This window comes from Heterodontus francisci, chromosome 20 (assembly GCF_036365525.1).
Source record: "Heterodontus francisci isolate sHetFra1 chromosome 20, sHetFra1.hap1, whole genome shotgun sequence".
Lineage (NCBI taxonomy): Eukaryota > Metazoa > Chordata > Chondrichthyes > Heterodontiformes > Heterodontidae > Heterodontus > Heterodontus francisci.
The window spans coordinates 63,581,387-63,605,973 of record NC_090390.1 but is presented as its reverse complement, the minus strand read 5'-3'; the positions used below and the strand labels follow the sequence as shown (position 1 = coordinate 63,605,973).

At 42.2% G+C, this 24,587-nt stretch overlaps 1 protein-coding gene across 1 annotated transcript in view; it reads right to left on the bottom strand.

Annotated features, from left to right (window-relative positions):
* Window positions 1–16,417: 16,417 nt before the first annotated feature.
* The window catches only part of nhlrc2 (NHL repeat containing 2), a 128,637-nt gene continuing 120,467 nt past the window's right edge, over window positions 16,418–24,587 (bottom strand). The window contains exons 10-11 of the mRNA XM_068052948.1: window positions 23,033–23,243; window positions 16,418–18,329 (exon numbers count right to left, since the gene is read on the bottom strand). Of these exons, the coding sequence (XP_067909049.1) occupies window positions 18,073–18,329; window positions 23,033–23,243 (468 nt within the window). The 3' untranslated portion in view covers window positions 16,418–18,072. The remainder of the gene's footprint in view (window positions 18,330–23,032; window positions 23,244–24,587) is intronic.

The following is a 24,587-nucleotide window of genomic DNA, read 5'->3' as shown; positions in this document are numbered from 1 at the left end:
AAGTGGCTGTGTTTATGACCAACACAGATTTTTACAAGTCCGTATATGCTTCTTTGGAGTTGTCAGGCAGGTTAGATTTCTGGAACAGCTAGGAATGGTCCATTATGTTTGTTTACTGTTTTCATTGTGTAAAAGTTTGTATAGTATGAACAACCTTATAGGTAATGCCTGCTAGTCTTCAGCAAACCAATGTACTTTCTGCCAAAGATAACACTATTAAATGAATACCTTGGATCAATGCCCATATGGACTGATTAAGGTAAACAGAATCTCAACCAATTACTGAATAAGTATTTTTTACATAAAACTGCAGGCTTTTATTCCTGCTTTGAAACCCATTGAAAAATAATATTCATAGAATGTTGCCTACATTTCATTCTTTTGATAAAGTTTTGAAATTGAGAGATGTTACTCGCAGCATGGAGGAGCACAGACTGGAGAATCAAGCAGCGAGGTCAAATGTTCCTGATCCACGTGACTCCAATTTTTCAGCCATTATGATAAATGGCTAGAAAATCAGGAGTGCTGTAAATGGGCCGTGCCACAATCTCTGATCTGCAGTTCCTGTAAGCAAGGCTCTGCGATGGAAGTGGAATCTGAACTTGAGTTTATAAATACATGTCGCACTACAGTATTTTTAGTTTGAGCAGTAAAATATGGAATGTGCAAGCATTTGGAACTTTAGTATTAATCACTAATATTGAAATATTTCTTCTAAACTTATTACGGTTTAATATTTGTTTTTGTGGCTTTCAGATGATTTCTCTGATACTGATTTTGTTGCAGTTGATGTCACAGTGAAAATGACACTGGATATCGCTGTTACAGTCTAAAATATATTTAAAGGTAACCAATAAGAGTTTATTAAAGGCATGAACTGTGTTGAATTAATGAGTCCACTGAGTTACTGTTGAACAATCCATTATATTCAATAGTAATGCTTCTTTAACAAAGAGTCAGTATTCATTTGTAATCTGATCTTTGGAATCTATGTAAAAAATATTTACATTGGTTTTCTATAACCATAGAAGCACAAAAAATGCTGGAATATATATGGTGCATTGGGAGTGCCTTTTATGGAGGCGGAGGTATTGACCGCACAGCATATAAATAGCCAGAATGTAGGCTTCTACTTTCTCAAGTAATCTAACAACTGAATATAACCCACGTTAAAATTACTAGTATATGGTTACATCCAAGAGATACAAAGTAATATTTACTGTAGCTTTCTGATTTTAAATGGCAAAAGGTTTCTGATTGGATGTGGGTGAGCCAGATTATAAAATGTTGCAGCCCTTTGAGACTCTGCAAGTGTAACCGTTGTAATCTCACAGCTATCTTTTATTATTGAGCACTCACACTCAATACTCATCAATGCATTTATGTCAACTTTAACTAAAGATGCTTGAATATCTAAATGTATGATATTCCTATAAAAGCTGACTGGGTGGCAAAGTGAGTTAAACACAATTCTGTTGCCTGTTACATCCTGAAAACAGGTGCAAAATGGGAATAATGGACTGTGAAATCAATTTCACCTGAATTCCATCCATTGTATGACCTGCTCAGTCGTCCAGCAGGCCCTGGGGCAGGGGTGATGGAAGCTCCCATCTGAAAGAGGTAAGAGCTTCACAAATACATTAAAATGAGGGCAAATTGGCATAATTAGAACATCTATGCGATTTTGTAGTTTATGCCTCCGTAATGTTCACATCTGTTCGCACCAAATCTGAGGGAAGGCAGGCAGTCATTTCAAATAGAACATTTTGCTGCAGCAGGAAGTGATTTTGTGATAAAGACACTGGGGTAGAAGTTGGACCTTGTGCCAATATTACAGGTGTAAAACAGGTGCAACGAGGACTAATTTCATATATTGACATCCCGCGAACAAAGGATGCCTGAAAGATGTCTGACCTGATGTTGAGTCGGGTTAATTTTCGGGTATCCCCGGCGACTGCCAGAACAGGCATTTGGCCCCTTACCTACCTGTTTTAAACACCCTCTAGGAATTTGGACTTCGCAAAACAGAATCTAGACCCTTCAGCAGCCACGGCTCTCAATACGTTAGTTTTCAAGAAAAGAAAATAATTTTAAAAAATTTTCTTGCAGAGCAGATGAATTCACTGGTGCTGCAGGGACTACACTCCTAACATCATTAGGCAGATTCGAGGTATCTTTTCTCTGAATGAAGGAGAAACTTGTTGCTGCCCGAAGTTTGTGTGTTCCATTTCTCAGTGCTAATATCCTACTTCAACATAAAATTCAATAAAGAAAATAAAACATTTTCATGCAAAATGAAGCAATTCCTTTGAAACTTTATTCTCGGAAGTATATTAGCTGAAATAGCCCCCAACAGTGGAGGAGAATCATGGCTTGGAATCCTTACTATGTTTGCTGTTTCTTTCCTGCCACTGCCACCTTCACAAAACAAAATGCTATGCAGCTTTGAGACAATGAAAAGCACATGTATAAAGGCCAAAGCTTGTGTACAATGCTTCCAATAACACCTAGAGGGTGCAACAAGTCACAAGTTGGGTTTGTGCAATGGCTGCTGAAGTGGCCCACAAGAAATGAGCAAACTTGAGAAGTAGTTACCTTCACCTTCCTCCTGCTATCAGTGCAGTTCTTTCCTATTGGAAGCCAGGTACAAGGGACCTGGGCAACTACATGATTCAGTCATGAACTACCTCCACCCAACTGACAGATATATTTTTACTAATGTGTAAAATTTAGACCTAAATATGTCCACCTATTTTGGTGCACCTCCTCTAGCAGGACCTCAGCAAAGGGAACACTGTCCACAAGTCTCCACTGTACCATTTTGAACAAATAGTCAACCTTTTTTTCCTACCACAAATCCCCTTTTAACGAGGTCCTTTATGAACTGCTGCCTGGTCCAGGTTTTCCACAATCCAGCCAAGTGTGCTTTAGGTCAGACTCTCTGGGCAAACTTTCCCTGTGCCAGTACCCCAGTCAGATTAAGGGGAACTATTCATATGGAAAATTTGGTGTGATCTGCTCTCTGCCTCTACAATGGGCTAGTTCAATCCCATTTTTGCCATTATTGGAAAATTGTAGCTTTATGATACAGGGTTAAATGATCAATGGATAAACATTCCCATTACCATGGGAATTTTGGTTTGAATCTGGTCAGATAGGGTAATATTTGCTCTCCCCGACAGCTGCTCAGGGTCCTAATTAAAGTAAAATGAAAGTTCAAACCCAGTCCCTGGTGCCTACAGCATAAAATTATCCTTAAATTCAGCATTAATTTGGCAAACTCACTCAGAGATCATAAGGTGAACCAGAATGGGAATTTGAAACATCATAGCTCTTCCATAGCTGGGGTTTTGAACCATTGTCTAGACAATTTATGGGGCTCTTGGTTGTATTTCATCTGTGCTAACCTGATAGAGTAGTGGTCACTGTGTATGAGGATACAGAAAATTACACAAAAACCTCATTTCAAAACTAATAAACTAAAAGAGAAATCTTGCATTCATGGGCTATGTAATTCCTTGAGTTTTTGAAAATTCCAGTGTCTATCAAGTAACTGGTCTTTTTTTAGTAAGTCATTTGAGATACATCAGTAATTCCGGCTCAGGTTTCTTTTGCCAGTCATTAAAACATTCAGTAGCAAATAAATCAGTCGGTGCAGCAATATTTAATTTTTCCTCAGAGAATTCATCCACCACATTTAAGCCACTAACAAAATAAAGAAGCTGTAAATGTGTAAAGTCTTTAACAGCTATAAACAACCGACTAGTTTTCACTACATGGAAATAGATATGTTGGCACAGCCAGAACAGTGTTTTGGTCAGGACCTTCTCCACAAGTACACCAGTGGTAATCAATTTTCACAGTCCAATAAAACAGCTGTAAAATCTTGGATTAAAATGCTAATCTACAAAGTTACAGCAAGGAGGGAATTTGAAACAGGCTTCAAATTTTAACATTGGAGTAATCCTTCAGAACAGGCTTAATCAATAAACATATTGAGATTTCAAATATTTAATAATGGCCAAAGACTACTAACCATTCATGGCATCACAATTAATTTCATCTGATAGAAATCCATAGCTTGTTATTTACATTCTTATAAATGATTTCTTCCTGGGAACTGAATGGGGGAAAAATATTTCTAAAATTGGTGCGCCAGACAAGACTCACTAAATTTAAGCCCGACACCCACCAAGCATTTCCCTATTTATGTCTGTTAGCAATGAGCTGACAGGTTGGTAGCAGGGGAAGACTTATTGTAGGAGTGGAGTACAGCATTAGTACACAGTCGGAGTAAGAGGTAGCCCCAACATCCCCAAGTATGCAGTTGGGAAATAAGCCCTGCACCATTTAAATTGCACATCTACTTAATCCCTTCTGCACTTTTTAACCCTGATTACTTGAGCAGAGGAGTGTTTTATTCATGATGATAGCACAGAAAGAAGACACTTTTACTTTAGTTACCTTTTGATGAGTTACAATCTAATTGAGAAATTCTATTCATAAACCATGAAAGTAAAAATTGAAATGATGTCTGGATTGAGATTGCATTTATCTGGATGTCACTGGAGCTACTTAAATCAAAAGCTCCGAAAATTCTATGTACGGCTATTTGGTTAGAACATTCTACGACTTACATCATCAAGCCATTGCCATCCTTTAAAAGAAGTTGTATACATGAACAGACATTGGCTTTCTCCTGAAATGAAACAGAATGCCATTTATATATTCTAAGCCATAAGAAATGGAAGCAGTAGTATGGCCCCTCGAGCCTGATCCGCCATTCAGTAAGATCATAGCTGATCTATGACCTCAACTCACTTTCCTCAATTCATTTAGAGTTGAAAAATCCATCAATCTCAGCCTTGAATATACTCAAAAACTGAACATCCGCAATCCTCTGGGGTAGAGAATTCCAAAGATGCACAACCTTCTCAGTAAAGAAATTTCTCCTAATCTCAGTCCTAAATAGCTGACTCCTTATCCTCAGACTGTACCCTATAGGTCCAGATGAGGGTTGTTCAACCTTTTCGCGTGGGGGGCCACATTACAATTTTGTATTACATGGAGGGGCTGGTGAGACAATTTCGGAAAGATAAAGGCATTAAAAAGTTAACATAGTATTGATCAAAACAACAAAAAATGTGCATTTTTGTGAAGAAGCTTTAAATGAGAAGATTAATTTATTGACTTACATTCTCACCACAATGTTGAACATTGATTTAGTGCGATACCTGGCATATTTTTGCTTGCACAAGTAGTCAATGTCTGCCCGCACACTTCTTGTAGCGATGCAGAATATTCCGGATAGATATCCATCTGTCGGGAGTGATCTTGATCTCTCTCTGTTCCCCCCCCACCATTCCTCTCTCTCTCTTCCTCTCTCTGCCTGCTCCCTCTCTTTCTGTGTCCCTCTGTTTCCCCCCTCTATCCCCCATCTCACTCTGTCCCCCCGTCCCTCTCTCTCTTTGTTCCCCCCTCTCTGTCCGCCGCATATCTCTGTTCCTCTCTCTCTCTTCTCTGACAGCTGCAGGGAGCAGGAGCGCTTGGCACAGCACATTTGTGGTTGGTCAGTTTGGTTAAAAACATTGCGCTGTCAGTTTCACAGCTGACAGCTGCTGAAGCAGGAACGCGCAACCCAACTTTGGACAGATTTGGGGTTTTCCGACTTTTTTTAAAAAGCCCTTTGGAAAACCCCGAATCTGTCCGAAGTTGGGAAGTGCGTTCCTGCTTCAGCAACTGTCAGCTGTGAAACTGTTAGTGTGATGTTTTTAAAAAGGCCGCTCTGCAGGAAGACAAAGGGAAATTTCCCATCTCCAGTCACGGAGCCCTGGTGAGGATGAGGAACAGCCCCGGGTACAGTTTACACCTGCGGGCCGGATGGAACCCTTTGGTAGGCCGGATTCTGGCCCATGGGCCATATGTTGGACAATCCTAGTCTAGACTCTCCAGCCAATGGGAAAAAGCCTCACAGCATCTACTCTGTCAATCCTTCTCTGAATCTTGTATGCTTCAAAAAGATGACCTCTCATTCTTCTAAACTTCAGAGAGTTATAGGCCCATTCTACTCAATCTCTCCTCATAGGACTACCCTCGCATCCCAGGAATCAATCTTCTCGATGGAAAGTATATCCTTCCTTGGGTACAGAGACCAAAACAGTACTCCAGGTGTGGTCCCACCAAGACCCTGTACTATTGCAACATGACTTCCTTACTCTTGCACTCCAGCCCCCTTGCAATAAAGGCTAACATACCATTTTCCTTCTTAATTAGTTGCAGTACCTGGTTAACTTTGTGCTTCATATACAAGGGCACTCTGAACACCAACATTTAATAGTTCCTCACTATTTAAAAAATATTCTGTTTTTCTATTCATCCCATCAAAGTGAATAACCTCATATTTCCCATTTTATACTCCATCTGCTACCTTATTGCCCACTCACTTAACAGCTTGCTGTCCCTCTTTGTATGAGCAATCTTGAATACATTACACTTGGTCCCTTCATCTAAGTCATTAATATGGGTTGTAAACAACTGAGGTATCAGCACTGATCTTTGTAGCACCCCACTAGTAACAGCATGCTATGAAAATGACCAGTTTATTCTTAACCTCTGAATTCCGTCTTTTAACCAATCCACTATCCATGCTATATTACACCCAATCCCATGAGCCCTTATCTTGTGTAACCTTTCATGTGATACCTTATCAAATACCTTTTGAAAATCTAAATATACTACATCCACTGGTTCTCCTTTATCTAGCCTGCTAGCTACCTCCTTTAAAAAGCTAAAATAGATTTTTCAACACAAAAGCAAAATACTGCGGATGCTGGAAATCTGAAACAAAAACAGAAACCGCTGGAAATAGCAGGTTAGGCAGCGTCTGTGGAGAAAAAAAAAAGTTAGCATTTCAGGTCTGTGACCTTTCATCAGAACCTCTGATATGTCTTCCTTTTTTCTCAACCGAGGATCCCACCCCCAAACCAGTTAATAGGACTGTCAAGCATGTCTGATCTATTTCATGCACTCTTGCTCTCACCCTTTCTCCTCCCTCCCAGAATAATGATAGGGTTCCCCTTGTCCTCACCTTCCATCCAACCAGTCTCCTTATTCAATGGATCATTCTCTACCATTTTCGCCATCTCCAGTGTGATGCCACAACGAAACACATCTTCTCGTGCTGTCTCCTATCCACCGGCATCACGCACGGGGCAGCCAGTTAGCGGCCCCGCGGCATAACTGAGACCTGAATCGGCTGGTGCGGGCCGGAAGATATACATCATTGGGGGCGGAGCCACATCCGGGAATGTCTGACGTAAACCCTTGAAAAATGTTTACCTCAATGAAATTGACCAGGTACTCATTCATTGTTTAAAAATCAGCAGTAGTAGTTGTGGTTCACGGAGAGGCAACAGTTCTGTTAGTGCAGAAGGAGTTAGAGATTTAAACACAGATGGAGGAAGTAATGGAGGAGAGAAGCACTTGCTCAGCCCCCCATTTTTCAGATGATTCACTATAGGTCCTCCTTCAGGTGGTTGAGGAGAGGCGTGAGATCCTGTTCAACCCAGATGGTAGAAGGCGACCGTCGACAGTGACAAAAAGGGCCTGGCTGGAGGTCGTGGAGGTGGTCAGCAACTGTGGTGTCGTTCGGCGCACATGGATACAGTGCCGCAAGCGCCTCAATGACTTGCTTCGCTCTGCCCGGGTAAGGGACATCCCTCATTTTGTCAAGGGAAGGTGTATTTGTATTCATGATGCAATGTGGAACCCCTGTGTGATTATTGCCCAGCTGCTTCCTTGCATTGGGATGCAAGATGGGCAGATGTGAGATGAACGTTAAGGAGGGATTGATGAGGGCACGTTCAGCAATGGCACAGCAGTTAAATGCTACATCAACCCATTTGGGTGATTGTGTGAAATGCCCACAACAAGGTTTGAACTAATTTTTTTCTTTCATTAGGAAAAGAGGGCACACAACACCCGAGAGAGGTCCCGTACAGGTGGTGGCGTGGCCTGTCCAGCATTCCTCAGTAGAATGGAGGAGGACGCATTGATGATAGCAGGGGAGGAAGGAGGACGAGATGTAGCAGATGGCGAGGCCGGTGGACATGGCCATGGTCGTGAGTGATCCAGAAAGTGGTGTATTTGTGCATTTCGAGGGGGAGGGGGCAGGGTGGGGGAGGTTGATGGGCCAATGTTGTTATGAGTTACTAATGAACATAATTAAGCCCTCAAAAGTCCCATCACACTGATGTGACCATAATGGAGTCAAATACATGTTCTCCACTCTGGCTTTCTGATCAAACTGATCAATATGATTTTCCCAGCAGGTGACCGACTGCATGGAACAGGAAGTGTCTCAGTTGTACCATCATCCACCTCTGAGATTGAGGAGGGCGCCTCAGAGGGTGCACCCACATCCTCGCGACGCACCAAGCACCAGGGCAGATACAGACACCTCGGTTGGGATTTGCGTGTCCGTGGATTCGATTTAACATCCAGGTGTCAGCACAGCACAGGTGCCAGGCCAGCCACCGGAGGCAGAATCGGCCGATGCCTCACACAGTCGGAGGAGAGTGGGAGGCCAGGCCAGTGCAGAGCAGCAAGCTGATGACATGCCTTTGAGAACATCCATTCGGCGGGAGATGTTGCAGGTGCAGCAAGCAGTCATTCAAAATCTGGCAGAGCTGCCTGAGACAATGCACAGAATTAATCAAACTCTGGCTACATCTATCCAGAGTATGATTTCTGCTCACTCTCAGGCAATTGAACATCTGGCTTCCCCCATTGACAGATTGGCGGCTGCAGTGGAAGGGCCAATTTTGGATGCACTTCGTGACGTCGGATCGATTGTGGCCTCCCTGGACCAGAGCATCAGAGAGCAGAATCTGATGCGCTGGCGCCAGGTCGAGGCCGCTCATCCCTCTGATGTCACCACTGAGGATCGTCAGAGCCTCACGAGGGCACAGGGGCAGCAGATTGCATATAGGAGCTCCTCTCAGGGTGCCTCTGATGCATCCTGCAGCTCCTTGCTCCCTCTGCCAGGGACATGTGATTAGCGAAATCCCAGGGTGTTACAGGGTACTCATGAGATTTCTCAGGAGAACCCTGAGATGCCGGGGCCCTCACGGCCGCGAGCAAGCAGAGGACATCCGCCAAAGTCATCACAAGCAGGGCAGCAAACAGTTCAGCCACCTGCCTCTGGTGTGTCTGATGGCGAGGGATCATTCACCCGAAAGAGCACTCGGAAAAGATTTAAGAAATCACGTTAACATCACTAATGGTTTACAGGGTGAATTGAAAGGTTTTTTATTTGAATGTGTTATAAAATATTGTAATAAAATCGGGTTCTCTGAGATTTTGTCATGGCTTTCCTGAAGTCAAATCCAACATCGTTGCTCAACAAAAGTAGTTCAACATTTGAGGTCTCACACCTGGGTGGCGTTCCTCATGATGTGAAGGATTGCATCGTTGCATTCTCTCTCCCCGTGAAGGTGAGTGAATTTGCCCTTTCAGAGCCTCACAATTAGACTTGTCATACGGTAATCCCAATTGTGCGAAAATTTACAGACTCTCAATGGAAACGTCTGCCTCTTAAAGACACCCTTGTCTATCGAGCACTTAGATCCAAATTAAATTCAGCTTCCTCTCCATGACCATCAAGTCAGTGGTGTCCAACTTCATCATCAGAAACATCATCGTCATCTGATGACACATCGCGATGACACTGATCCTTCTCCAGTGCCTCTCCATTTTCAGTTGCCAGGTTATACAAGGCACAGCAGATGACAATTATTCTTGCAACCCTTGAAGGTGCGTACTGCAGTGCTGCACCTGAGCGGTCAAGACACCTGAACCTCATCGTAAGCAGGCCTATAGTTTGTTCGATGGTCACTGTGGTGGCCGCATGGCTCTCATTGTATCGTTCCTCCGCATGACCCCTTGGATTCCTCACTGATGTCATGAGCCATGTCTTCAGAGGATAACCCCCTGTCGCCAAGTATCCATCCCTCCATTCTGTCTGGAGGCCTGAAAAGTGCAGGTACGTGGGAGTTACAGAGAATGAAGGCATCATGACAAATCCCAGGGTAACGTGCACACACCTGCATGATTCTCTGACTATAATCACAGACAAGCTGAACGTTCATTGAATGGTATCTCTTGCGGTTAATCAATGCCCCCAACTGACCTGCTGCGGCTCTGAAGGCCACATGAGTACAGTCAATCACGCCCTGTTCCATTGGAAACCCAGATATAGTGCTGAAGCCTCTGGCTCTCTCAGCCTCACAAGTGTTGTCCGCCTTGAACATGATGAATTGGTTACCACGTTGGAACAATGCATCAGTCACAACCTTGATGCAGTGGTGCGCTGCTGCTTGTGAGACTCCGCACAAGTCTGCTGCTGAGGCTTGGAATGAGCCAGACGCATAGAAGTTAAGAGATATTGTAACCTTTAGAGTGACCGGCATTGGATGGCCTCCAATACAGTTTGAGGAAACATCCACTGCCAACATCTCACAAAGAGATGTGACAGTTTCCCGTGACAGCTGCAGTCTTCTTCTGCACTGGCGATCCGACAGCTGCAGGTAGCTCAGACGCGGCCGTTCTGCCCTTCTTGGTGGGTAGGCACGTATCCTGACATGTGTTCGCTAACGGGCGACTTTGCCACCTGCTCTCCCTCCCACATCACGATGGTGCACTGGGTCAGCTTGTTGCACGTTCCCCTGCACATTTGTCCTTCTGTCCCTCATGGGGGCAAGGTCCTCCTCATCTGATGATCTACCTCCACATTGAACAATTCCCATTGCTGTACTACTCACCAGATGCTCTGACCACAGGTATTGGCTTCCAGCAGTTAGGACTGGCTCACGAGATCCCCTTCCTTTCACCACATAAATCAAAGTTGATGGGTCCCCATCAGCAGTGCAGAACATTCAGATGAATCCTTTAGCACTAGTTGCAAGTCACACACCTCGTCAGGATATACAAATAGCATTAGAATTATTTCAGAGTAAAACTGAAAATTGTACTTCCAACTGCCTCCTGCATCAATGCCTGCCGCTCTTATGTACCTGCAGGATGGCTGACACGCCCCACGAGCCGATTTACGGACATTAAATCAGACCTCAGATGTAAAATTGTAGTCAATTGCTTTGTAAACGACCTCAATTACCTTTCAATTACTTGTATACGGGCGGAGAGCGCAGACTTTCTCACGCCCGACTTCCGACGTTGGTAAAATGACGTCTGCGCGTAATGACGCCGAGGACATGGTCCGACGTCATCGCGCTTCATTTTACCATCCGAACGCCTCCGAAGAGACACATTTAATGCCGGTAAAATTCCGGCCATATTTTGTTTCTTTACTTGTCCCATTACCACTCCCTTTGGCTTTGTATCACAAAACCTTTTGTCATTTAATCTATCCTGAATTTCACCCCATCACAGACCTTCCCTTCTTGCCCCCTCCCACTTTCAGTTGCTCAAAATCTATTACATTTTTAATTTTTGACAGTTCTGATGAAAGGTCACAAACCTGAAACTTTTTTTAAATAGATGAGATGAACTCATGAGTTGAGAATGACTGCCTTTGACATCAAGGCAGCATTTGACCGAGTATTGCATCAAGGAGCCCTAGCAAAACTGGAGTCAATCGGAATCAGGGGGAAAACTCTCCGCTGGTTGAAGTCATACCTAGTGTAAAGGAAGATGATTGCAGTTGTTGGACGTCAATCATCTCAGCACCAGGACATCACCGCAGGAGTTCCTCAGGGTAGTGTTCTAGGCACAACCATCTTCAGCTGCTTCATCAATGACCTTCCTACAATCATAAGGTCAGAAGTGGGAAGGCTCACTGATGATTGCACAATGTTCAGCACCATTCGTGACTCCTCAGATACTGAAGCAGTCCATGTAGAATTCAGCAAGACCTGGACAATATCCAGGCTTGGACTGATAAGTGGCAAGTAACATTCGTGCCAGGCAATGACCATCTCCAACAGGAGAGAATCTAACCATCTCCCCTTGACATTCAGTGGCATTACGATCGCTGAATCCCCCACTATCAGCATCCTGGGGGTTACCATTGACCAGAAACTGAACTGAAGTAGCCATATAAATACCGTGGCTACAAAAGCAGGTCAGTGGCTAGGAATCCTGCAGCGAGTAACTCACCTCCTGACTCCCCAAAGCCTGTCCACCATCTACAAGGCACAAGTCAGGAGTGTGATGGAATACTCTCTACTTTCCTGGATGGCTGCAGCTCCAACAACACTCAAGAAGCTCGACACCATCCAGGACAAAGCAGCCTGCTTGATTGGCACCCCATCCATAAACATTCACTCCCTCCACCACCGACGCATAGAAGCAACGGTGTGTACCATCTACAAAATGCACTGCAGCAATGCACTAAGACTCCTTAGACAGCACCTTCCAAACCCGTGACCTCTACCATCTAGAAGGGAAAGGGCAGCAGATACATGGGAACACCATCACCTGCAAGTTCCCCTCCAAGCCACACACCATCCTGACTTGGAACTATATTACCGTTCTTACACTGTTGCTGGGTCAAAATCCTGGAACTCCCTTCTTAACAACACTATGGGTGTATCTAGCCGACATGGATTGCAGTGGTTCAAGAAAACAGCTCACCACCACCTTCTCAAGGGCAGGCATAGCCAGCGACGCCCACATCCCAGGAATGAATTTAAAAAAAAAGAAAATCAACACAATATTTTAGGATACTGGAAAGAAACTGCAATTATACTGGGGAATGTTCTCAAATGAACACAGCTACCAGTCGAAAATTAGCCACATTATACATGGAGGTATACAAGACAGACATTTTATAAAGAATTGACCTACTGAAAAAGTGAAGACAATGTATTGTAAAAAGTAGAGACATTAGCTCTTGACTATGAAGGCTAATCTGTTGCTTATGTTAATGTTACTATACACAGTAGCAAGATTCTTATTTACACAAAATTAATGAGGCTGTGTTTCGCTTTATACAAGTACCAATAATTATTATTATTAATACCTCTCCATGGCGCATGCCTGGGCAGATGTATGGAGGTTGTGAGTTGCCCAAGCGTCAAAACTCCCCTCTCGGCCTTCCTAGTGGGGTGCAAAGGAGCGCAGAGCACGACGTTTGGCACCGGTATGGCTGCAGGAAGTGCCAGAAACATGCCAAAGGTGACACATGAACGCCTTCGATATTCCTCTCCAGATTTTCTGTTAGGGTTTACTCCCTTAGCCTTGGTCTCTCCCGAGATGCCCACAAGGCAGTGGGGTTGTTAGCTCCTATCCCTGAGCAGGGGCCCTAACAAGTAAACTGTGTGATTTCATGGAGGGTGAGGGAAGGAGGGGAAGGGGGTGCGGGGGGGAAGGGGGTGCGAGGTGGGAGCTGCGAAGGTGGGGGGGGGGGGGAAGGTGGTGTGGGGGGAAGGGGGGAGGCATCTGGCGGGGGTCGTGACCCTGGCGAGCGGGCCAGCCCATAGCCTCCTCGATGTCGGCGTCCTCCAGGCTGACGCTGCGCTCGAAGTCGCCATCCAGCTCACGGTGGAGCTCCTTTTCCGGCTCCCAGCTGTGACGGCGGAAGGACAACCGAGGCCGGATTGAGGCCCTGAGCCTCGACGACCACCTCATGGGCACTCGGGTTGCCGTCCACGGCCCTGGCCAGCGCCTTCCAGGTGGCCACGTAGCTCACACAGTGGCCGCACCAGGACGAGTAGAACTCCACAGCCCAAGCGGACGACGAGTTCCTCAGCAGATGATCATACCTTACGAACATGGTCCCTGTTGTGCCCACTGGCCGTCCATGTCTCCACTTTAAAGACGTCTGCAAACGCGACATGAAGTCCTGTGACATTGATCACAAGTCGTGGGAGTCAGTTGCCAGTGATCGCCAGAGCTGGCGGGCAGCCATAAAGGCGGGGCTAAAGTGTGGTGAGTCGAAGAGGCTTAGCAGTTGGCAGGAAAAAAGACAGAAGCGCAAGGGGAGAGCCAACTGTGTAACAGCCCCGACAGCCAATTTTATCTGCAGCGCCTGTGGAAGAATCTGTCACTCTAGAATTGGCCTTTATAGCCACTCCAGGCAGTGCTTCACAAACCACTGACCAACTCCAGGCGCTTACCTGGAGACAAGGAGGCCAAAGAGAAGAGAATAATTAAAGTTTTTTTAAAATCACAATGAAACAATCCACCACTATTTGTGTGGAGTAGAAACACCATTGGACTAGTTGGGCTGAATGGATTAGTTGTTACTGCACTGTATATTCAATGTAACACTAGTTGATTGACCCTAGCTTAACCCACAGAAAGTAAAGACAAAGCAAAGTTCCCTCAGAATTTAGTAGCGATGCTACAGGTGAAGATAGAGATCTCCAGCAGCTTATAAATCCCCATCTAGTGGTATAACAGTGCAGATGCATGCATCAGTGTGTCTGTCACTGTATGGTGACGCCCAAATAAGGAGTTCACAACATAAATAATATATTTAATATATAGATATTGCAAGCATGCCACTTGCACGACTCTCACTCTTCTAATTGCCATGTAATTGGGCATAGTGAATGATTACAAAAGGTGATCTTATTAAATAGTTTTAAATCTTTGGGCATCTTTATATCGCATTTGCCTCAGGGAAAGGTGCATTTCCAGTGTATGCAATTCGGATTAAACCAAATGTACCCAACCAGGAACAAGTGTACTTGCAAGAAACTGGGGGGCTACACACAGACCCAACACAAACTTAGCTCAACATTTAAAGCAAATGCAATCAGAGTTCAGTTTGGCCTGGTTCAGATTTCATTTATTTCTGCTTTTTTGTAATCATTTAATATGGAACTTGGACACTTTCAAATTGAAATGTTTAAATGTTCACATGTATATATCAATACCAATGTGATCTCTAATACTGTCAGCAATTAACTTCAACTGTGCTCAAGGCTGGGATTTACAGTTTATAAAAAGTTTTCATTAGTATGTTCCTGATCAACTTCAAATGACACCAGTTAAAAAAACATACTTTTTGCCACAACGTGCTTTCATAGTTTCCTGCATACTGATTGAATAAATTTTTTTTTCCACAGGCATGAATAAAGCAACAAGTATTTCCTGTGTTATAACTGCAATCAAAGCATTTTTCTAAGTACCTCTATTAATTATTCAAAGCAAAAACAGTGGCTTTTCTTACTGATACGTCTATTTGATGTCATAGACTCAAGTTATAGGCTATTTGAAATTTAATCTGTATTTTATGCCTGTGTGTTTTCACAATTATTTGGCTTATAGAACTGTCAGAACAGAAGTCCTGGAACATTAAGTACCTTTGAGTTGTATTATATGCAAAATTACTGAAGATATTCAGTACTGAAGCTAAAAGCTCGAAATAATGATGCACTGTAGTTTGCTATTATTCCAAAATCTACTGCATTACACAACCATCACACCAATGCAAACTCTAATCAAAACTGATAGGTTTACTCTTCCATTTTATGTGGCTGGAAAGAAAATTGATGTTAAGTTGCTGATTTCAATCTGCCACATTGTTGAATAACCTGCACATTAATTACATTAAAAATACAGTTCTGTGTCGGCAATATAGAATAAGTCTGATGTTTATTCTGGAGGGCTTTACTTTTCTTTGACAAATTTTTATTGAAGATCATACTCTATTAGTGGGAAAAATAACTGCTGCTGATGCAAAGTTACAATATTGTGATCCCTACTGAGTTAATGTGTGTGGCTGAATTGTGGATATGATTGAGAGAGAAATCGTTCAATTCTGCCATACAACAGGGCAAAGGCATGATTGATTTAATCAAATGTGGAAAGAAGTGTGATACGGCTTTAGCATGTTTTGAATAAGCAGCTTCTTGCAAATGATAGCTTGTTCTGGGTTTCTAAGTTTCGACTTAGCACAGTACAAGATGTGTTTTAAATGTTAGCTTAAAATCAAATCCCTTATATTCATTTATTTTCTTGAAGGTGCAAATTTTTTTTACATATGAAAAATAAAAATATAACTATTTGCTATGAATTAACACTTTCTGCTACTTGTTCTTAAGAGAAGCTATAATGTACTAGTAATGGCTGACAGCATAATTTGATTATAAATAAGAACACACATCTGTTGTATAGCATACCACGACATGACCACTATGACATTGTGATTTGAGACTAGGAGTAAATTTACTCCAAAAGTCTTTGCAGATTTGTCACAACACAATTTCCTATTTACACAAAAAGACTATTAACTTGCACCTAGCAGCTGTGTAATAAATTTGTCCCGTTGAAGGAATTCTAAATATTTAAATATGCTCATTTCTATCTAAGAAAGACAAATATACTTTGTCACATTGTCAGAAGGAAAATGTGTATTTTTTTGCAAATCTTCACAGGCAAAAAGTCAATAAGTTACCAGGAAGCACTGTGTGTTCACTTTGTTTTTAATTTGTAAAACTCAAATACTGTAAAGATATAAGATTAATTCAATTTTGTCAAAAGAGTTGGGCTGAAGAGTTGGTTGATCTTAATGGGGCATATTACTGTTCAGACTTGCACAAATTATATGAACTTGATTTTATCGGAATTCAAAGCGCTTTCTGCTTTCACATCATTCAAGTGAGCAAATTCTGAAACACTTTTCATAGCTATTATTCATATCTGATTTAAATACATACAATATTACTTTCATTTTCATCCAATTCATTTGTTCCTTGGTAGAAGCTTAAACAAAAACTAAAAACACACACTTTGGTATCTGTAAGCTTTTTAAGAAAATTATGTCAGCATGCTCATGATTTTATATGGCACTTTACCTCTCCGGTTCTAAGCAACAGCTGTTTGTATTTTAAAAGTAACATTGCACTGATTACAATTGTGAGACAACGCAAAGAATGCTCATTGTTGTAACCAGTTTCTATTGGTGATTGGCTATACTTTAAAACTCGAGCCAGGAATTGCACTAAGTTCTCTCACTTCTTGAGAATTTGGACAGAACGGCTCTGGTTAAATGCATTTTCCTTGTGGTTTTACCTGGATACCTTTAATACAGAAAGTGTTTTCAACAGGAAATTTTCTGTTACATTTTGCTTCTACTTTAGAATTAGAGTTTTATTTAATAATAGTCATTACTAAGGGCATAAGCTTATTTTTTTGTAAATGTTGTGCTTAGCAAGGCAAATGAGGCTTATGTTGGGGAATGGCATATTTTCCAATTTCAGGCACTGTTGCCAACATTAAGCACTCCTGGTTACATACAGTACAGCCAGCTGCACAGTAAAGCTCCTTCGATTTTGCCAAAAATGAGTCTCAGCTGCAACCACAGAAAATCAATCTCTTTACTTGCGTTGTGTATTATTTCCATTTCTGAACCAGCTTTCTTTGTGGCTTAAGTGAAATTGCCAGTTTCAATGCCCTAATGCCAAATTAGGAGTTTTACTGCAGTAGGTCCACACTAAATAGGAACTGGATTTAGGCTGCTCAAAGTTATGTCAAGATTTTCATCCCATCGGTCTGGGCTGGATTCAAACTCTGGTAACTAGAAATAAATGGGCAGGTTATTAACCCACTGCACCCTACTAATTATCAAAGATAACGTTTAACAATCTGATCTTGATGGTATAAAGCTAAAAGTCACATTTTTGTTTGATTCTTTTAGTTACCTGGAGATGGAATTGCTAAATTAATTCTTTTAGATTAGATTAGATTAGATTAGAGATACAGCACTGAAACAGGCCCTTCGGCCCACCGAGTCTGTGCCGAACATCAACCACCCATTTATACTAATCCTACACTAATCCCATATTCCTACCAAACATCCCCACCTGTCTCTATATTTCCCTACCACCTACCTATACTAGTGACAATTTATATTGGCCAATTTACCTATCAACCTGCAAGTCTTTTGGCTTGTGGGAGGAAACCGGAGCACCCGGAGAAAACCCACGCAGACACAGGGAGAACTTGCAAACTCCACACAGGCAGTACCCAGAATTGAACCCGGGTCGCTGGAGCTGTGAGGCTGCGGTGCTAACCACTGCGCCACTGTGCCGCCCAGATATTTGTTTAAATGCTGAAAGAAAGGTTCACTTTTGAAATAGTGCTTTGACCTGTGTTGGAGAATTGTAACGGTTGTTTGAACGAAATTCCTTTCATTTGGCAATTATTGTCGCTCTTATTACAAAAATAGAGGCACACATTTAAAGTTAGCAAAACAGCATTTGTCTGTACTTGAGCAGGAACTACAAAGAAAACTTCAGGTATATTCACAAGATCAACAATTTCTCCACTGATCGCCTGTCCCACAAAGAGCCATTCATGACCTGCAAATTATAAAAATAAATAGAAATTAAAGTCCAAATTTAAAGTTAATATGTAATTTTATCAACATTACAAGCTATTGGCCAGAACAGTCAGAAAGAATGATCTAACAATTGATCACCATTGTTTGTGTAGTCAAGACAAGTGATTGTGCTAGTCTGTAAAAATCACTAAATTCTAGAACTATAAAGTGAAGTCTAGTCTCTTGGTCATCTCCAATCCCTTCCATTCCTTTCTTCTTCTTTCATTGCTTTTATACTTCAATTATTTCTTGCATTAATTTCCATTTGCCATTAAAAACATACTCACTCCTCTTTCTAAGTAGGTTCAAGGTTGAAGGGTAGGGTAGAGGTAAAAGGAAAATGTAAGGTAGATATTAGGGAAAACGTCTTTTTACAAGAGGGTCAACAGCTGGTTGTGGCCAGGAAATGGGACCGATTCAAAAAAACTAGACGTTGCAAGACAACAGTAGTGCTATATTCTAGGAGGGTTAGGTTAACTATCAGAAGAGCCTTTTCCATCTTAACCTGGATTGTAATCTACTAATTTTATTTTATTTTTTTTAAAAAGGATTTTCCTAGTTTTTATGACCTTTTACTTCCAATCAATGCAAAATCTATTGTCTATATTTTCAATTTTAATGACCATTAAATCTGTTGTATTGATTTCAATGTTGTAAACCTTGCAAAGTCTTTACAATGAGCAGCCAGAAAGCAATGATTGAACTTGTGCTGAAAAAGAGGAACATCAAAAAGCAGATATAGTTTATACATTTGCAGAAAAGAGTCTGAGCTGAAGGGAAGCCTACCAAGATCCTAGCTTCAAATGAAGACAAATACAGAGCAAAAAGGATGAGGACCATTGGTGGAACAAGCATAATACCAGCTGAACTGAACAGAAAGAGAACAATGAGGAGAGAGAAGCAAGAGAGCATGTTTCTGGTAATAGGAAATAATTCAAATTAGTCAAGAGTTGAGAAAACAGTTATGGTAACATAATGATTATATTAATGGTCCAACAATCCAGAGATCTAAACTCATAATCCAGAGGCATGAGTTCAGATCTCACTACAACAGATGGGGAATTTAAATGTGGTTAATTAAATTAATCTGGAATAAAAATCTAGAATTGGTAATGATGACCATGAAACCACAGAATTGTTGTAAAAATCCATATGGTTCACTAATGTCCTTTAAGGGGGAGTTTGAAGGGGGAGTTGGTGGCATAGTGGTAATGGTGCTGAACTAGTAACCCAGAGGCCAAGGCTAATGCCCTGGGGACATGGGTTCAAATCCCACCACAGCAGATGGTGAAATTTAAATTCAATTAATTATTTTTTTTTTATATAAGATAATCAGAGGGTTAGATAGGGTGGATAGTGAGAGTCTTTTTCCTCGGATGGTGATGGCAAACACGAGAGGACATCGCTTTAAGTTGAGGGGTGATAGATATAGGACAAATGTCAGAGGTAGTTTCTTTACTCAGAGAGTAGTAGGGGCGTGGAACGCCCTGCCTGCAGCAGTAGTAGACTCGCCAACTTTAAGGGCATTTAAGTGGTCATTGGATAGACATATGGATGAAAATGGGATAGTGTAGGTCAGATGGTTTCACAGGTCGGCGCAACATCGAGGGCCGAAGGGCCTGTACTGCGCTGTAATGTTCTAAGGAAAGGAATCTCCTGTCCTTACCCAGTCTGGCCTATATTTGACTCCAGATGCACAGCAATATGGTTAATTCTTAACTGTTCCCTGAAATGGCCTAGCAAGCCACTCAGCTGTATAGGGATGAGCAATTTATGCTGGTCTGGCCAGAAACACCCACATCCCATACCTGAATAAAAAAAAGTTACCGCTCCATAAAACTTAAGTTTTAAATCCCAGAATCACCCACATCAATGCTCCCTGAATCTGCTCCAATACACTGGAGTCCTTTGGATGGTAACTGGGCTCAGGAGTTATGCAGAGTTAAAGTCATCAGTTTTCACTTTTTCTCCATGTGATGAGAAACCATTTTTGTCAAGTATTTACTTAAGATTTTATTTTTGTTTTAAATAAAATGTAGCTGCAGCCTTTGGTGTGATTAATCAGACCATCCTTCTCCAATGCCTTTCTTCCATTATCCAACTCACGTTTACCTAGGTGATTGTGACCAGAGCAACCTTAATAAGTCCCTTCCTCGACTTCTCTGTCTCCATCTCTGGGGTTGGTTGTCTACCAATATCCATTATAAGCCCACTGACTCCCACAGCTACCTCGACTACACTTCTTCGCACCCTACCTCCTGTAAGGACTCCATTCCATTCTCCCAGTTTCTCCGTCTCCGACGCATCTGCTCTGATGATGCTACCTTCCATGACGGTGCTTCTGATATGACCTCCTTTTTCCTCAACCGAGGATTTCCTACCACTGTGCTTGACAGGGCCCTCAACCGTGTCCGACCCATTCCCCGCACCTCTACCCTCACCCCTTCCCCTCCCTCCCAGAACCGTGACAGGGTTCCCCTTGTCCTCACTTTTCATCCCACCAGCCTCCATATCCAAAGGATCATCCTCCGCCATTTTCGCCACCTCCAGCGTGATGCCACTACCAGTCGCATCTTCCCCTCCCTTCCCGTCAGCATTCCGAAGGGATCGTTCCCTCCGCGACATCCTGGTCCACTCCTCCATTACCCCACCACCTCGTCCCCGTCCCAGGGCACCTTTCCCTGCAATCGCAGGAGGTGTAATACCTGCCCATTTACCTCCTCTCTCCTCACTATCCCAGGCCCCAAACACTCCTTTCAGGTGAAGCAGCGATTTACTTGTATTTCTTTCAATGTAGTATACTGTATTCGCTGCTCACAGTGTGGTCTCCTCTACATTGGGGAGACCAAGCGCAGACTGGGTGACCGCTTTGCGGAACATCTCCGCTCAGTCTGCAAGCAGGACCCTGAGCTTCCGGTTGCTTGCCATTTCAACACTCCCCCCTGCTCTCATGTTCACATCTCTGTCCTGGGATTGCTGCAGTGTTCCAGTGAACATCAACGCAAGCTCGAGGAACAGCATCTCATCTACCGATTAGGCACACTACAGGCTGCCGGACTGAACATTGAGTTCAATAATTTCAGAGCATGACAGCCCCCCATTTTACTTTCATTTTTAGTTATTTTTTCTTCATTTTTGTTTTACATTCCTTTTTACATTTTTTACAATCTTTTTTTGCATTTATTTCATTTCATCTTAGTTTGTTCAGTTTGCTTACCCACTGTTTTTTTCAGGTTGTTTTTCTTCAGGTTTGCACTTGCTGCTGTTCAATATTCAGTATATTCACACCTAATCTGTACTAATGCTTTGTCTTTCAACACACCATTAACATATTGTTTGCCTTTTCTCCGTGACCTTTTGGTCAGCTTTGTGGCCTGGTCCAATCTGCACCTTCTCCTTTGTTATCTCTTGCCCCACCCCCACCTCACTTGTTTATAATCTGTGACTTTTCTAATATTTGTCAGTTCCGAAGAAGGGTCACTGACCCGAAACGTTAACTCTGCTTCTCTTTCCACAGATGCTGCCAGACCTGCTGAGTGATACCAGCATTTCTTGTTTTTGTTGCTTAATAAGGGCTTCTCTTTCTGCCCTGCACTGGTTCCCTCTGGACTCATCCAGGGATCTTTCTTTGGTTCCTCCTCATACTCAACTACATGCTGCCCCTTGTCCACAACATCCACAGACATGGGGTCAACTTCCACATGTAGGTTGACGACACCTGGTTCTACTTCCCTACCATCTCTTTTTACTCCTGCACTGACTCTGGGACATAAGGTTGCTGGTCTGATAGCCAGTCTTGAATGAACCGCAATGGCCTCCACCACATACTCTGTATCTACTCCACTGATTCTATTCCCCTCTCCGGCACTGCTCAACTACATTCACCATGTAGGTTATAACTAAAATGATGAATAAAATTAAGTCTAGCTGATGTCCAAATAATGCTTTGGTACTTAAGCTAAATGACTTTCTACTTTAGCAAGCATATCAAAAATGAAAGTTTTTAAATGTAAATCCATATGTGGTTTGAATTCTGGCCCACATCTTCCAGAATATTAACAAGCATGTGTCAGTAGGACTATGGTTGTTACCCTTCCACAGGAAATTTTGTTGGAGCTAGCTTTTGGTATCAGTTTCCATTTCTGTAGATACAAAAGATTTAAACTATCACGTTCTAATCTTTCAGAGATATTATACTGCAGGAATAATATTTTGCTTTCTCAAGACCAACTCAACTTTCTGCCTTTTCTGGTACTCTATATAAGATCCAAGGTGTTTCTGGAAATTTGAGAAAATACTGACTGTGTTTCTGTTTAGGTCTGGTCTGGGTACTAGGAATGACCATTAACTTCAACATTGACTTATGTGCGCAAAATATTCAGCAGAAACAAAAAATAGCTAAGTTTTAGTGTAATTTTTTCAAAGCCAAATAAAAGGTTGTTCCACTAAGGGTCCAGCAAATCTTCCTGAAATTTCAAAGCAAAAGATTTGTATCCATATAATTTGTGGTGCCTGCAAATCAACAAATGCAATATTCAACACGGAAACAAACTCCATACCTCGCATACATGTTTACTTGTCCATAAAAAAAATGTTGTAGTTAGTTTGAGCATATGACATAAATGATTACAGCATATTTATATTTATACATATATACAGACACACATTTACAGAATAAATTACCTTCTGCTACGAGAGCCCAGAAACTGGGTGCCCCCTCCGTGAGTTTTGCTCCTTCTGGAAGGTCAATCTTTAAACGGAACTGCAGTGTCTGACCAGATGACACAACTAATGGAGCCATTTGCACTGAAACAGCAGATTTTGGTAACCTAGGAACTTTCTTTGGCTTTGCAGGTTTGGAAGCATCTACTGTATCTGCTGAAGTGATCACCAACTGTATAAAAATGAAAACTCATTAATCCACAATCATCACAATGTTCCCTGGGTAGACTTGTAATCTAGTTTTTAGGGTAGTTTAACTTTCAATTTAGCATTCAGCTTATCTGTGTACAAAATTGATGTAGGGTGCAGTGCAGAGAGATTTCAAAGATAAATAGGGAACGGAGTGGGGAATTAAAAACAAGCAAATGGGGAAGGGAGGAAGAACAGGCTGTGGGTTTGGAAAATGGTGAGTACTTAACTAGGGATTCAGGAGATGCTAGATCTATTTTCAGGGATTAGGATATGCCTGGTCTGAGGGATTAGGATATGCCAAGCCTGGGTTTGGAGAGAAGGATATATTGGGACTCAGGTATTGCAGGCTGATAAGTGATGAAATCTATTAAAGTTTTGAATCTAGATAGTGTAAAAAAAGCAGCAGAAAAAGAAAGTGAAATTCTAGGGGGAAAAATGTGTGGCTGAGTGAATATTTTGATCTGATGGTTGAAGCAATTTATGACCTGAAGTGAAGTGAAGGTTATGCAGTCAGTCGTGAAACTAGCAATGGAAGTAATTTTAAGGATAAACAGCGTTGGCCACTTCTCACCTGCTCTGAGGCCAGCAGGCTGGAGCTGTGCCTTTTAGGACCAGGAAGAGAAGGATTTTGAACATTTTATCTTTAATGCAAGTCCAACATCAGGGAGATCCAAGGTCAGTGGTGCTCAAATCCAACGTGAGGAGCAACCATCGAGTGGGGTGGTGGTTTTAAGGCTGGTTGGAAGACTGAGCAGTGTGGGAAGGACACAGAGCCCGATTTGGAATGACTGGTTGAGCACCAAGGGTGGGAATAGCCTTTGCTGACAATGCAAAGTACAGAAGAGAGCTGAAAACAGTGCTGCCCAATTTAAAACAGAGGCCACTAAAAGGGGTGAGGCCTCAGAAACAAAAGGCAAGAAACAACAGGAGTTGGACACTTTCATGGGCAAGTCAAAATTATTTTTTTGGAAATTAGCGAAGACTTTAACATGTTTAGGTTGCAAATGATATTTTGTACCTGTATAAATCAGTAAGCTGAAGAATATCATGATTTATGTAAATGTAAAGATTTTCATGTAAGGTGCATGCCCAGAGTGTGAAGGACATATATAGAAGATAAAAACTAGATATTCTATTCAAATTATAATAAAATCTGTACAGGACAGAGCTATAAGGAAAAGAACAGAGGTCATAAGCTGAGGAGCAGTTGCAAACTACAGTAGTAAAAATGCCAAATTTTGTAAGGAATGATTGAATAACCATCTGTATTTTCAATTTTAGAAGTTGCAATGTTCTACCAAGCGTAAAGGAAAAAATCCACGTA